The 12,748-nt window shown below is 52.4% G+C and overlaps 1 protein-coding gene across 6 annotated transcripts in view; it reads right to left on the bottom strand.

The window, feature by feature from the left end:
- Igsf9b (immunoglobulin superfamily member 9B) overlaps positions 1 to 12,748 on the bottom strand; it is a 56,861-nt gene that overhangs the window by 22,622 nt on the left and 21,491 nt on the right. For 4 of the 6 annotated variants that reach the window (XR_005974731.1, XM_041656978.1, XM_041656981.1 and 1 more), the window contains 11 exons: positions 12,398 to 12,540; positions 11,952 to 12,092; positions 11,749 to 11,865; positions 11,347 to 11,497; positions 10,382 to 10,505; positions 8,262 to 8,437; positions 6,128 to 6,354; positions 5,230 to 5,314; positions 3,001 to 3,162; positions 2,313 to 2,358; positions 170 to 1,822 (listed from right to left, as the gene is read on the bottom strand). Coding sequence is in view for 5 of the 6 variants with exons in the window: in XM_041656978.1 (XP_041512912.1) it covers positions 170 to 1,822; positions 2,313 to 2,358; positions 3,001 to 3,162; positions 5,230 to 5,314; positions 6,128 to 6,354; positions 8,262 to 8,437; positions 10,382 to 10,505; positions 11,347 to 11,497; positions 11,749 to 11,865; positions 11,952 to 12,092; positions 12,398 to 12,540 (3,025 nt within the window). In the remaining variant the exon portion in view is untranslated. Of the gene's footprint in view, positions 1 to 169; positions 1,823 to 2,312; positions 2,359 to 3,000; positions 3,163 to 5,229; positions 5,315 to 6,127; positions 6,355 to 8,261; positions 8,438 to 10,381; positions 10,506 to 11,346; positions 11,498 to 11,748; positions 11,866 to 11,951; positions 12,093 to 12,397; positions 12,541 to 12,748 lie in introns of those variants that run through there. The other 2 variants (XM_041656979.1, XM_041656983.1) reach the window with 2 other exon arrangements.

Below are 12,748 nucleotides of genomic sequence, written 5' to 3'. Positions count from 1 at the left end.
CCAGTCCCAGTGAAGGCACTCTGCCAACGTGTGGCCAGACCTCCTCTCCCAGAGGTGCAGCAGTGTGTCCCAAACAAAGCCCATTGTTGGGATGTTGGGGAAGTAGGGGACAGAGTAAGGCATAGGGAGCTTGACTGGAAGTGGGCCAGAAGCAGTGGCTTACACTCACCCTGAACTAGGTAAGGTTGTTGGGGGATCTGGCCGGAGTGGCTCCTCCCCCATTCTCCGAGGGGAAGGTGTCTGTCCAAACACATCCAAGTTGTCCCCTGGGGCGGGAGGAGCAGGTCCGGGTGGAGGAGAAGGATAGCCTGTAGCCAGAGTGGTGAAGCCCATGGTGGGTCTGTAGCTGGGGCTCCCACTGCGGCTGCTCTGTGAAGGAGATCCGGTGGACGGCGTGGACTTGCGAGAGAAGCTGACCGCGGCTGGCGGCTGGAGGGTGATCTCTGACATCTCAGCCTGCTGCAGTAGGCCTGGTCGAGGTCGGGCTCGAGCAGCGAGCTCAGGGGAGCCAGTGCGGGAACTGAGGGGGCTTTGGGTCAGAGGTGAGAGCCGGGAGGGCTGTAGCACCACTTGATGTAAACTGGGCTCGGCACGCCGGGCCTGCCGGGGACTGGGCCGGGGCCTGGGCTGGGGCTCGTACCACCGGGTATCCAGGCCAAATGTGCTGGGGCCACCGTGCCCCCCGGGCTCGGTTGGCTCGGGGTAAGGCAACACCGGTATCCCCATACCTTGGCTGGTATGTCTTAGCTGCCCTTGGCTGACCAGAGGTTGCATAGGTCTGTCCTGCCACTTGGTGGCAGGGGGCGCCGGGATGGGGCCCCTGCCAGGTGACTTGCCAACCCAGCCTTTTGGCGCCTCCAGAGATAGCATGCCTGGATAGGCTGCAGGCACCTGGAGGGGGGTTGGGGGCAGTCCTCGGGGCAGGCAGGGCTTGGGCTGCAAACTCTCGGCCACATCACAGGGGTGCAGCTGATGGGGGAACATCATAGCTGGGGTCTCCAGTCCCCCAAAGGGAAATTCTGGCCGGCCCCAGGGCTCAGGGGAGCGCCCTCCTGTAGGTGTCTGAGTCAAGGGCAAAGTGCTGTTGGAAGCATTCTCTCCATTTTCCTCAGGGATGGTGGGGTGGCCAAAAGGCCCCTCGGTGTGCAGGGGTGGGGATGACATGACCGAGCTCAAGGGGCTGCCCACTTCTGGCATATAGAAGGGTGGAGGCTCCACCTCCCCAGGGCTGCTGCTGCTCAAGTACCCATAATACTGGCCGTGGTGGAAGGACCGAGGGGCAGGGGGCCTCGCTTGACCAGTAGCCTGGAGCCGTCCTCCCAGTCCACTAGGGCCCTCGAGCCCACGAGGCTGGAACCGAGGGCTGTATGCTGGTGGTGGCAGGTAAGGGTCCTGGCTGGAAGACATAGGGGTCAGCTGAGGCTTCAGGGCAGCCACAGACGTGGGCACCAGTGTGTCTTCATTCTCCTCGTCTGACTGCCGGAACTCGGGGTACATGTCGGTCTCCTCAGCGAAGGGGAAGCCCTCGATTCGCCGGCCCTTCACCGCGGGCTCCATCTCAGAAGGGCCCATGACAAAGCGGCCATCGGGACCTCTGCTGATCAGCTCAATGGGTGTGGTGGCCTCAGCCTCAGCCTCAGCCTTGGCCACGCTATACTTCCTGCTGCTGATAGCCCTCTTGGTCTTTTTGTACAAGGACAGCTCTTTTTCCCTTGTGGGGCTCAGCATCCTCTTGGCTGCAGGCTGGCCCTGGTCGTCAGAGGATTCAGATGGGGCTCGGAGAGTGCGGATGCTCTCAGGACTCACCTTGCCCGAGGACAAGCTGTAAGGATAGGAACAGAAGGTGATAAAGGGTGCAATTCAGCCTACAACTTTATGTCATTGTCTGAACAGCGACTCTAAAGGAAACAGGCATGGATGGGCTGCATATTTCGGTCAGAAACTCTGGCGAGCTCTCTCAATTGTCTAGACACGCATCATCCATTTTTGGAATAAACACCTACACTGCTACTTTTCTTATGGCCAGCGCCTAAATTTGGTACACCCTGCCCAAGCGCAACTCCAACTTTATTCCCTAGTTGTTCAAGAAATGCAAGCTAATATTAACATTGACTCTAGCAAAGCAAAGGACAAAAAACCGCAAAGCTAAACAAATAACTTACTAGCTTGGATCATCTCTACTACACTCCCTCAGTCCACGTGGGCAACTTAAAACTGACATGCCAATCTGCAAACGTGAAATAGCTTAGGGAAATGGGGTCAGCTAAAACTAATAGTTTACCTATAGACCCCCAAGAGCCAGAGATACTTACGGAGATTCGAGACTCTTCCTACAGTGAGTGATGGAGAGCGGAGGATCTGGAAGGAAAAACAAAAGGAAGAGGCCTGAGCCCACAAACAAAACTGGTAAATTCTACAACCAGGGTGCACAGAAAGGAGAGGCCTGATATGCAGTCACAGTGGAAAGGCTTCACTTGCCTGGCAGTTCTATACCCAACTCAGAGGCCCTCTCTCCCTGTAGTCTTGGCCCATCCCTGTTCTCTCCAATACCCTTGCTCTCTTCTTCCCCCTTTTCAAATCAAGCCCTACTGAGCATAGAGGCACATGCCTGTAATCTCAGTGCTTGGTAGACTGAGACAAGACAATCTCGAAATTGAGGCCAGCCTGGGCTCTCTATCAAAATAACAATAACAATGATAATAACAACAATAATAACAATAACAATGATAATAACAATAATAATAAAGGATGTGAAGTGGGGAATGGAGCTGGATTGGTGGGTCCTAGAGGGAATTAGAGGTAGTGGGGAAAGATAATAGAAGTGTGGAGTTTTTCAGAAATGAGCAAAAATGTTTTAAAAATCAAATCTAACCCCACTGGCAGCTCTGCCTGCAAGATCCCTGTGTCCCTCTTTCCAGAGGAGAAGCTCCCCAAGCGGTTTGGCTGCCTCCTAGAGGACACCTGACCTCAGCCAGGCACTGAGAGGAGACAAGCACCTACCTTTCTTCCGCTTGAGCTTGCGCTTCCGCTGCTTGTTGACAAAGCAGGCAGCCAGAGTGCTGAAGAGGATGGCGGCCGCCAGGAAGCAGATGGTGGCCACTATCCCAGCCAACACGGGCCGGGCCAGCCCATCATCAGTCAGGTCCGGCTGTGGGAAGATGTCTGCAAGGAAGGCCAGAAGCACTCGTGGGTCTCATGCTTGCCAGAGTTTTCCCCACCTGCTCTGAGATTTGATCGCTAGAGACGCCCCCCCCCCCCCCCGCCTTCTGTGGCAGACAAGGCTGGGGCCTGGCTTCCACACCCAGTTCTCACATGAGCCTTTAAAGAGAAGTAATGGGGTCGGTGCAGCAGTGTGGGAGAGGTAAGGAAGGGGCAGTCTGTGACAGTCAAGTAACTTCCCTGTAGCTTACAAAGAAGAAACGATACCCACATCTCCCCTCCTGAGGATAATCCCCAGTTATACTCTATGGCTGTCACTGTGAGCGCTTCCACGCATGCTCCCAGACCTTCCACGGTAACCCTGCGAGCTACACACAGACTCTCCTTCTCCAAATGAAGACACTGACTGGCAAAGACTGAAGAACTAACTCACTCTGCTATTGGCGGTACCCTAACAGGAGCACAGTTATTCCCATTTCCAGCCTTCTCCCATGCCATCTAGAGAATGAAGACACCTTGGGAATACAACTCTAAATCAGAGAGAGGGACTGATAGGATAGAATACGGGCCCATCCATCTTCTAACTCCTTATAGGACAGGCTGGAAGCTGCCTACAGCAAGGACTGCTCTATCTTGGTCATTCAGGCTCCAGAAGCCGACTGGAGCTGTAGAGAAGAGGGGCTCGTTCTCCCTCCCACAGTTAAAGAACAAGCCTTATGCAGGATTCACAGGCCAGTTGGTGACCGAGCTGGTCCAGACCTCAGCCCACCGTACTGCACACGTGGGCCGTGGGATCAATAACTACCACTCTTAAAGGATACCGAAGGGAAATTTCAAACATTGAGATACGGCTGGCCAGTGTTCACTTCCATGTCAACAATGATAATGGATAAAAAGAATCCACATCCCACTGATAGACCATTGGAAAATAGGGGAGCTAACTACAGGGGATGCTGCTGTTGCTGCAGCCTCGTTCCCCCACGTAGGACTGCCTGACTAGGCGTGCTTCCTTACTTTGAAGGACCGGGCACAAGGCTACTGAGTCAGAACAGTTCACAAAACTGAGTGCGCAAAACAGTCAAGTCCTCTACTTTGGCTCTGGCTGGAAGCTATTTTTCTATGTTCTTCTCTCTTCTCTCTGCATTTTTTCCCTGGAGGGGAGCCAAAACAGAAGCAGCTCCGTTTTGCTGCCTATGGGAGATAACTTGAGTTTACACAAACACCCCAGGGTGCCTAATATAGAAGACAAAAAAAAATCACACTCTCCCCTTCCCCGTATGCCCTCGGCTTCACTCCTCTCTTCCCCATCTGTCCACACCAGTGCTTTGGTAACTCCAAGAGGCTTCCTACAAGAGCCTTCTGGCCAAGACCTTTGCAACCTGGCCCTAGGGATCTCAGTACACTCTGTGCCCAAGGAAAGGGTTCCTTGGCTGGCTTACTAAGGAAGAGCCTCTCCCAAACCAAGGACACCACTTCCCTGGCGAGGGTCTCTGCTATGTTTCAGGAACTCTGGAATGGAGAGAAGACATGTGGAAATGGGACCAGTGCCAAGAAAAAAAAAAGATAAATGGAGAAAATGCTAGGGAGTTGGCTTTATTTAGCCTGAAGAAAAAAAGAAAAACTCTAGGGAGAGGAAGAAAGGAAGGAAAACAATACCAAACAACAATTTTCCAAATAAAACCCACATAATTATAAGGAAGCCTATAATAGGCATCCAACAAACACTTGTTGACCTGCTACGTCTTCCCTCTAATTCACAGTGCCCACCCCATCACACGCGAAAGCTCAAGAGCAAACAGAAAGTGTATAGCAAGCGGTGCACGCTGACAAGATGGAATGATTTCCTTCCTCGGCTAGCTTACAGTGTAGCAGCGGCCCAGCTCCATGGTGGGATAAACCATCACGCGTCACGGAATCACAGATCTGATGGACTTCAGAAATGCTAGGACTCCCAAGCTTACGTCTCTAACCCAGCCCGCCCTCCCAGATTAGCTGTTCTACAAAGGACTCTCGTGTGGCCGTAAGGCTTGTGTCCTGGTTGTTGTTAGACAATTTGGGAACCCAAAGTACCTGTGCTGGAGACGCCGGCGATGTTGCTGGGCTCGCTGATCAGATCCTGCATGACAGCCAAAACCCGGAACTCATACCACGTATCCTACAATCCAGGGACAATGCCCAGTCAGCTGCAGGGCTTAGGACCACAGTCACTGACCCTGTGCATGACTTCCATGGAACAGGGTACCCTTGTCCCAGGAAGTGTTTAATGATGACTGCTTGTATCAGTCAATGTTATAGTGTGCCTGTTCCCACCATTCGAGCTATGGACTTTGAGCCACGTACACAAGGCCACTGAAAGACTGCAGAGACAGACGCACAATGAGCTCTCAAACGGCATCATGAATCAATTCCAGTGGCCATTCAGAGCATGCAGGAAAGGGGAAATTGAAGGATGTATGGATGAGATCTCTTCTATCTATGAAGCAACCTTCTTTCTCTCTCAAGAAAAAGATGTTCCTGCTTAAAAGATGTCCACAAAAAAAAAAAAATACAACAGTTTCTTCCAGGACTCTGAGTTATTAAAAGAAGACCCCCCCCCCTCTTGACCAGCCTAGGAGACAACTTTTCTAGGGATTCCTTAGCCCACCCTAACTGGAACCCAGGAAACTGAGTTCTGAGGTCTGATGATCCCTACTGGCCTCAGCCTGCCTTACCCTAGTTAGTCTATAGCGGAGTCAAACCACCTGTGTTAGCACTGGTCCCCAATGCCAAGCTAGCTAGCTCTGGTCTGGGGACCTAATCCAACCGCTGGTGGCAGACTAGGGAGAGTCTAAGACCGCAGATAAAGAGGGTCAGTGTGGGGCTTGACCTGATGCTCCTCAAGTGCGTTACTCAATACTCAGTGGCTTCACAAATAGTCCTAACAACTCCAGAAACTGGGAACAAGGGACAAGAAAGTTAAAGTCCCCACCTGTGACAGATCCTTGGCAAAAAAGTCTCCATCAGTGCCTGGGATGGCATCATCCAGCATCTCCCAGCGCTCCCCAACTCGGAACTCCATGATATAGCGGTCGATGGGGAAGCTGTGGTTGGCAGGTGGGAGCCAGGACAGGAGCACACCCTGCTGGGTCCGGTTGGCTGTGAGGCACCTTGGTGGGGTCACCAGCACCAGGGGTTCTGGAGTTGTAATGGGGAATGCTACAGGAGGAAGAGGAAGAAGAAAGATGATGGCCGCAGATCCCCAACCCAGCGTGGGGAGCAGGGTCGAGCAAAAGATGACTTTGGTTCAGAGAGGTGAGAGGGCGTCACCTACAGAAGCCCTCCTGATTCCAGGAAAGGTAAGTCAGGGCTGGGGACCCAGAGCTGTGGCTCTTTTCAGACTAGGACCGCTGCAAGATGACCAAGCAGCGGGCACCATGGAGAAGAGAGAAGAATCTAGTGCAGAGTACAGTCATGTGACATATAACATCTCTGATGGTGGCCCCATGAAATTATGGAGCTAAAAATTCCTATCATCTAGTAAGAGAGTAAACACTGTAAGAGAAAAACAGGTGCCTCCCACATGGGCAGTGCCTCCCACTTCCCACATGGGTGGTGCCTCCCACATGGGGGGTGCCTCCCACAGGGGCGGTACATCAGTATGAACAAATCTGTGGCACTGCGGGTCACATAACATGTGCAGAATATGTGGCAACAGTAACATCCAGCCATGAGTGTTTATTGTGTATATGCATTTATTATGCCATATATGTCTTTTTAAGACTTATGTAATGGGGCTGAGAGATGGCTCGCTCGGCGGTTAAGAGCATTGCCTGCTCTTCCAAAGGTCCTGAGTTCAATTCCCAGCAACCACATGGTGGCTCACAACCATCTGTAATGAGGTCTGGTGCCCTCTTCTGGCCTGCAGGCATACACACAGACAGAACATTGTATACATAATAAATAAATAAATAAATAAATAAATAAATAAATAAATAAATATTTTTAAAAAAAGACTTATGTATTTATTATGTATACAGTGTTCTGCCTGCATCTATCCCCGCAGGCCAGAAGAGGGCACCAGATCTCTTTACAGTAAGCCACCATGTGGTTGCTGGGAATTGAACTCAGGACCTCTGAAAGAGCAACCAGTGCTCTGAACCTCTGCGCCATCTCTCCAGGCCCTGTACTTTAATTCTATGGCTAGGGTGTACTCCAACAACGGAAAAGGTTGCTGGTGACGACAGCCCACCCTGCTCCTGCAGCATCAGCTCTGAGGATCTACAGTTCACTGGATTTCTTGGTTGCATCATTTTGTCTCATGCCATCTACACGAAGACCTCACTGCTTAACGACACATTTCTCAGATGTGGTTTCCTCTGATGCTTTTCCTACTATTAAGAGGCACATGGTTTATCTTCTGCTCTCATCCCAAGAACTGATAAGCTCTTCTCACGACACACGAGTCCTACTTTTGATTCCATCTGGGGCCCTTGAGCTCAAAATGAGGCCCAGGCCAGGCTTGGTTGTGTAAACCTTTAATCCCAGCACTTGGGAGGCAGAGACAGGCAGAGCTCTATGAGTTCAAGGCCAGCTAGGTACAGAGTGAGTTCCAGGTTAGGTAGGCCTACACAGTGAGATCCTATTAAAAAACAAACAATAAATGACACCCAGAAAAGGAACTTCAGAGTTTGGGGTGAGCATTTTACACCTGCCATCCACGGGGCAGAAAGGGGGCTGGAGACACGACCTCCATCCACCTGAGAAGTGTCTCTTGCCAAGGATGGTTCTTAGACACCTCCCCGCCCCCAGAAGAAATACAAGTGTAGTCAGATAGTGCAGAAGGACTCCCTGTCCCCTTGTAGAACTGCCCAAACATTCATATATGGCATTGAACCTCTCCATCCCATCTGAGGGTTCCCACGATGCAGGACCAGAAACCCTACAGAAGAAAAGGGCAAATCCTTACTGGGAGATCAAAAGAGCCCATTACAGAGAACCCTTGGTAAGGTACTGGCACACACACCAAGCCCTAATGTTAGTTCTAAGACTATCACTAGCATCAACTTTGCCTAGGACACCTCTGCTAAGAAATAACCCCCATACACACCAGCCCAGGACCTCACCTAAAGTGTTCACAGTGACCACCTCACTGAAGGCGCTGGTTCCCAGCCTGTTCTGGGCCAGGACACTGAACTGGTATGCGGTCTCAGGCTCCAAGCTGTCTACCAGCAACCAGCTGGGGCCCGGTGGCACTGACAAGGACAGCCAGTCGTGGGGCCCAAACTGAGCCCGCTTCATCCTGACCAAAAGAGAGAGAGAAGAGATGGGGGAGAAGGGGTGGGGTGGGTCACACTGGAGAGAATAGCATGCACGCAAGGTCCCCCAAGGAAAAGGCAGTGAAAATACAAGCATTCCCAGGTCCAAGGGCAGGAAGAAGGATAACCAAGGTGGGGTTACCTGCCTGGCTCTGGCTATGCCAACTTTCATGGCACCTGGGCACACCCCACTGTGGTACCTCCCCATGGAAAAGGGGTCGTCGGGTGTAAATCATGCTGAGGACACTGGTCAAGTTACCAATTGCACTGTGAGAGAATTCTACTCTCGGAACCACTTTATATATGGGTTCGCTTGATAGAATAGGGACACTGGATTTGAGGAGGAGCGGCTGGGCAATGCCAAGACTAGAAAAGGAACCTAGACAACCTTGACTGTCTACCCTACTGGAGAGAGACAAAAGTGGGGCCCAGAGTCATCCAGGATGCTCTGCTAGACCCAGTCCAACTCAGGTCATCTGAGGATAGCCAAGGCATGTAAAAAAAAAATGGAGAGAAAAGAAACTAGGGATGAGGTTTCCCACTCCAAAGCCTCCTCCTCAACACCCAACAGGTAAGGAAACCACCTGCTGCAGATGCAGTTCCAGAAGACACCACAGGGAGGAGACATTGTCCAGGATAACTGGCCTACTCCATGCAGCCCTGAGCTGTAAGTCACTGCTAGCCACAGGTTCCTCCCTAGATTTTAAGACTCACTCCTGCTATCAGGTGTGCCCAATAATGTGAGCAGAGGCAAAACACGCATGGAAAGAAAAAGAAAAAAAACCAGCAGGCGTCAAATGACTACAATGGTACAATGATCTGTCAGAAGGAAGCGGGGAATCTCCTCTACCCTGGAAACTGCCCGTCCCTGACAAAGCAAGTGAACAGAACGTGATAAAAGTAGTGCAGATGAGCAGCGCCCTCATACAGCGCAGCGCCATCGGCCACAAAGGGAGCCAGTATCTGCACCCAAATCTGCTACACCAAATGCCACCCTTCCCCAACCCCAATTCAGGCACAGTTCAACCACATGGATCTCAAAAGTCTGTATATGCATACAGTCTGAGGACGGCTGGGGAGATGGAAAGCCGCCCTCAACCTCAGGCTGTTGAGGACCCTCTCTGAGGTCTAAATCTGCTTGTTCCTCCTCCCCAGATTCAGACTGAACCAGGCTGAAGGAGAGGGAAGCGAAAGGTTTGTCTTCCCCACTTGAGAATGTTGTCTGTGAAGCTGTGGTTCCCAGCTCAAGACAGGAATGCTAGGAATGAGAAGCCCCAGAGACATGGAAAAGAAGGGAGTGCCGCTCGCTCGGCTTCTCTTCATACTATCCCATGCCTTGGGTCCTCATCCTGGTCCGTGCATTTGTGAGATCTCGCTACCCCAAGGTTTGGGCAAGGATCTTAAGTCACTGATCTGGTTAATAACAGACATGAAAATGACATGCACAAAATCCTAGAGAGAAAATACAGACAGGAGAGGCAAGGGCAGGGATGGGAGCATATGTTCTCCTGATACCTGCAACCTCTGGGCAAGGAACAACAAAAACTAGACTCTAAACCTCACATACCATTTACAACACTGTCAAGACTAGGAACCTGGAGAAAGACTGAGGTAAGACAGTAAATGAGGGGGCACTGAGAGTGCCACAGAGAGGGCACGGGGGTGGGGGGGATGAGTTAAGCCCAAACCAGCATTCCAACCTCCAGGGTGGTACCATAAGGACTCACTGAGTTCCTTATAGACATCCCTAGCATCCTTAAGAACTCCATCACTGCCTGGCCATCTGCAGAGCTGACAAGTGCAGGTCCTAGCCTCCTTGGGCCCACCGCCAGCCCCAGGGTGGGATGGGATGGGATGGGGCAGGCTGGGTGCCCTAAGTGGGGCAAGGGAAAGAAAAGCAGAGAGCAAAGCATGCGGGGCTGACTCACAGAGGTCCGTACCAAACTGAGAATGTCTGCTCATAGCCTCCATCATAGCCTGGCTCCCAGGACACATTGGCAGTTGTCATGGAGACCTGGACCCGGACACTGCCTGGGGCGTGGGGACTGGTGCCTGGAGACCAAGGAAGACAGCTCAGACCAAAAGAAGCCACCGAGCCCATGTGCTCATCCCCATCATCTTCTGGTAGGAGATCCAGGGTACCAAGATGCGTCCTAAGAAGTGGCTGTAGCGAAGGCAGGATCCCAGGCCCACCCTGGTCCTGCTGGGGTCAGAGAGAAAAGCCCACCCACTACATAGGCTAGCATCACCAGCAGGAACATGGGCCAGAGGGAAAAACAGAACCCTCCTCATCCTGACCAAATTCCCATGCATCTTGTGAGCTAAAAATCAATCCCTTGGCATCCTGGGAAAACCCAAAAATCACATTCCCTTAATCTCTAGCTACGAAAGACAGCCACATTGCACCCAGCAGACAGCAGTGGTCTAGGTCCAAGGCCACACCTGCTGGATATGAAGGATGTGACTCCAGGCCATGTTATGAATAACAAGATGCAGACCACTTTATTCATAGTCTAAACTGACAGGAAAAACTGTATTGGCTTTGGGTGATACTGTGACTGTCAAGTCCCAAGGGACAGGCTACACTTAGGCTGCCACGTCCTGAGCAATCAGAACAAGGAGCACAGTCATTCCTCGTGCCCCAGGCTGTGGACACGAGCCCTCCCTTCAGGCAGCTCAGGGTCTGGCCAAGTTGCCACATCTGCTTCTCACTCTATTCCAGTAACCACATACCTCCCCTCCCCTCCCCAAGACAGGACAAACATGGATCCTGACCCTGCCTGCCATAGTCCCCTGCGGTCAAGGGTTTCAGTTGTACTCCTTGGTCTGACTTAGGAAAGATGCCTGCAGAGTGATAAAATTGTCATCCCAGATGGCCTACTCGACCACGTACCGATGACAGTGAGGTGGGTGCTGGCAGTGATGCTTGTGACCACATTGGTGGCAACACATTCCCACTCCCCGTGGTCCTCCTTACTCAGGGCACGGAACTGGAGACTCCCGCTGGGCAGGGCGTTGTGCTTGCTTCTGCTGGGCTTCCCTACCTTAGCCAAACAAGGAGCAGGGAAGAGGATGGGAGCAGAGATTCAGGTTAAGGGACGCAAGCTCACAACTCAGGAGTCTGAAGAGGATGAAGGTGGTGTCGCGAGCCCTGAGCCCAGTGCCAACACCCCACCACTATCCTCCAATGTCTCCTCCCCTCCTAACATCTGGCCTATCCACACAGTTCCAAACAGAACTACCACTGGATCTTCCCTGCCTCCCCCACAGTGCAAGAGCTTGAAGGCCCAGGTACCTTCCTCCAGGTGATGACAGGGAAGGGGTCCCCTGCAGCTGCGCAGGGAATGAGCAGCTCCCGGCCGGCCTCCTGCCTGTACTCCCAGCCTGGTAGCACCGTGAAATACGGGGGGTCCTGCGGGAAGCACAGAGACGCATGGGAAAGGTTGGCTGAAGGAAAACTGCCCACCACGGGGGCCACGCACCATCTGGGAGACTCACCTTTAGGACAAGCCGTGCAGGGGCAGACTGGCCCATAGTCCCCAGGGTGTTGTAAGGCACACAGGTGTAAGTGCCAAGAGCCTCCTCTGTGGCCTCCTCAATGCGAATAGAGCCATCGTCCATCAAGGTCCACCCCAAGTTCTGCCAGACATAGATAAGAGAGCAGGGGGCCATGGTCAGGACACAGGCACTGAATACCAGCCACTTCCGGGCAGAGTCTGAGCCGGGCTAGAGGAGTCTGGGACAGTACAGCAACCGAGCTGAAACTGGCATCCCCTGCGGACGTGGAACATGGCCAAACGCCTGCCAGATCGTTGCTCTTTGTTTGCCTAGACTTTTTTTTTAAGGAGGAGTAGGACTGGCAAAGGCCCAGAGCCCAGAGGCAGCATCTTTCTTGTCAGAAGGATCCTCCTCATTCTGTGTCCCAACAAGCATCTCCCTCCTACCTTCTCTACCTGCAGTGGCCGGCCATCCTTATTCCACTTCACCACAGTAGCGGGTGGCTCTGCATCCACAGGACAGCGGATATAGCCATGGATTCCCACGGGCACATAAATGACAGGGGGCATGTTGAGGACACGGGCTGGGTCTGTGGTAGGGGTGGTGTGGGAGAAACAATCAAAGCAGAAAGTGAGCACCAGCGCACACTCCCCATTCCTTTGCAAAAGAACCTATACATCTACTACTTCAGACTCTCAACATTCAACACAGGGCTAGGAGCCAGGGCCACCAACAATTCCACTCCGGAGCACTTATAGCCTAGGGGCCACGCACAGCAGACAGGAGCAGGCTGCACA

Source organism: Microtus oregoni, unplaced genomic scaffold (assembly GCF_018167655.1).
Source record: "Microtus oregoni isolate MIOR12 unplaced genomic scaffold, Mior012 000008F_ref0000371, whole genome shotgun sequence".
NCBI lineage: Eukaryota > Metazoa > Chordata > Mammalia > Rodentia > Cricetidae > Microtus > Microtus oregoni.
This window is presented reverse-complemented; position numbering and strand designations above follow the sequence as displayed.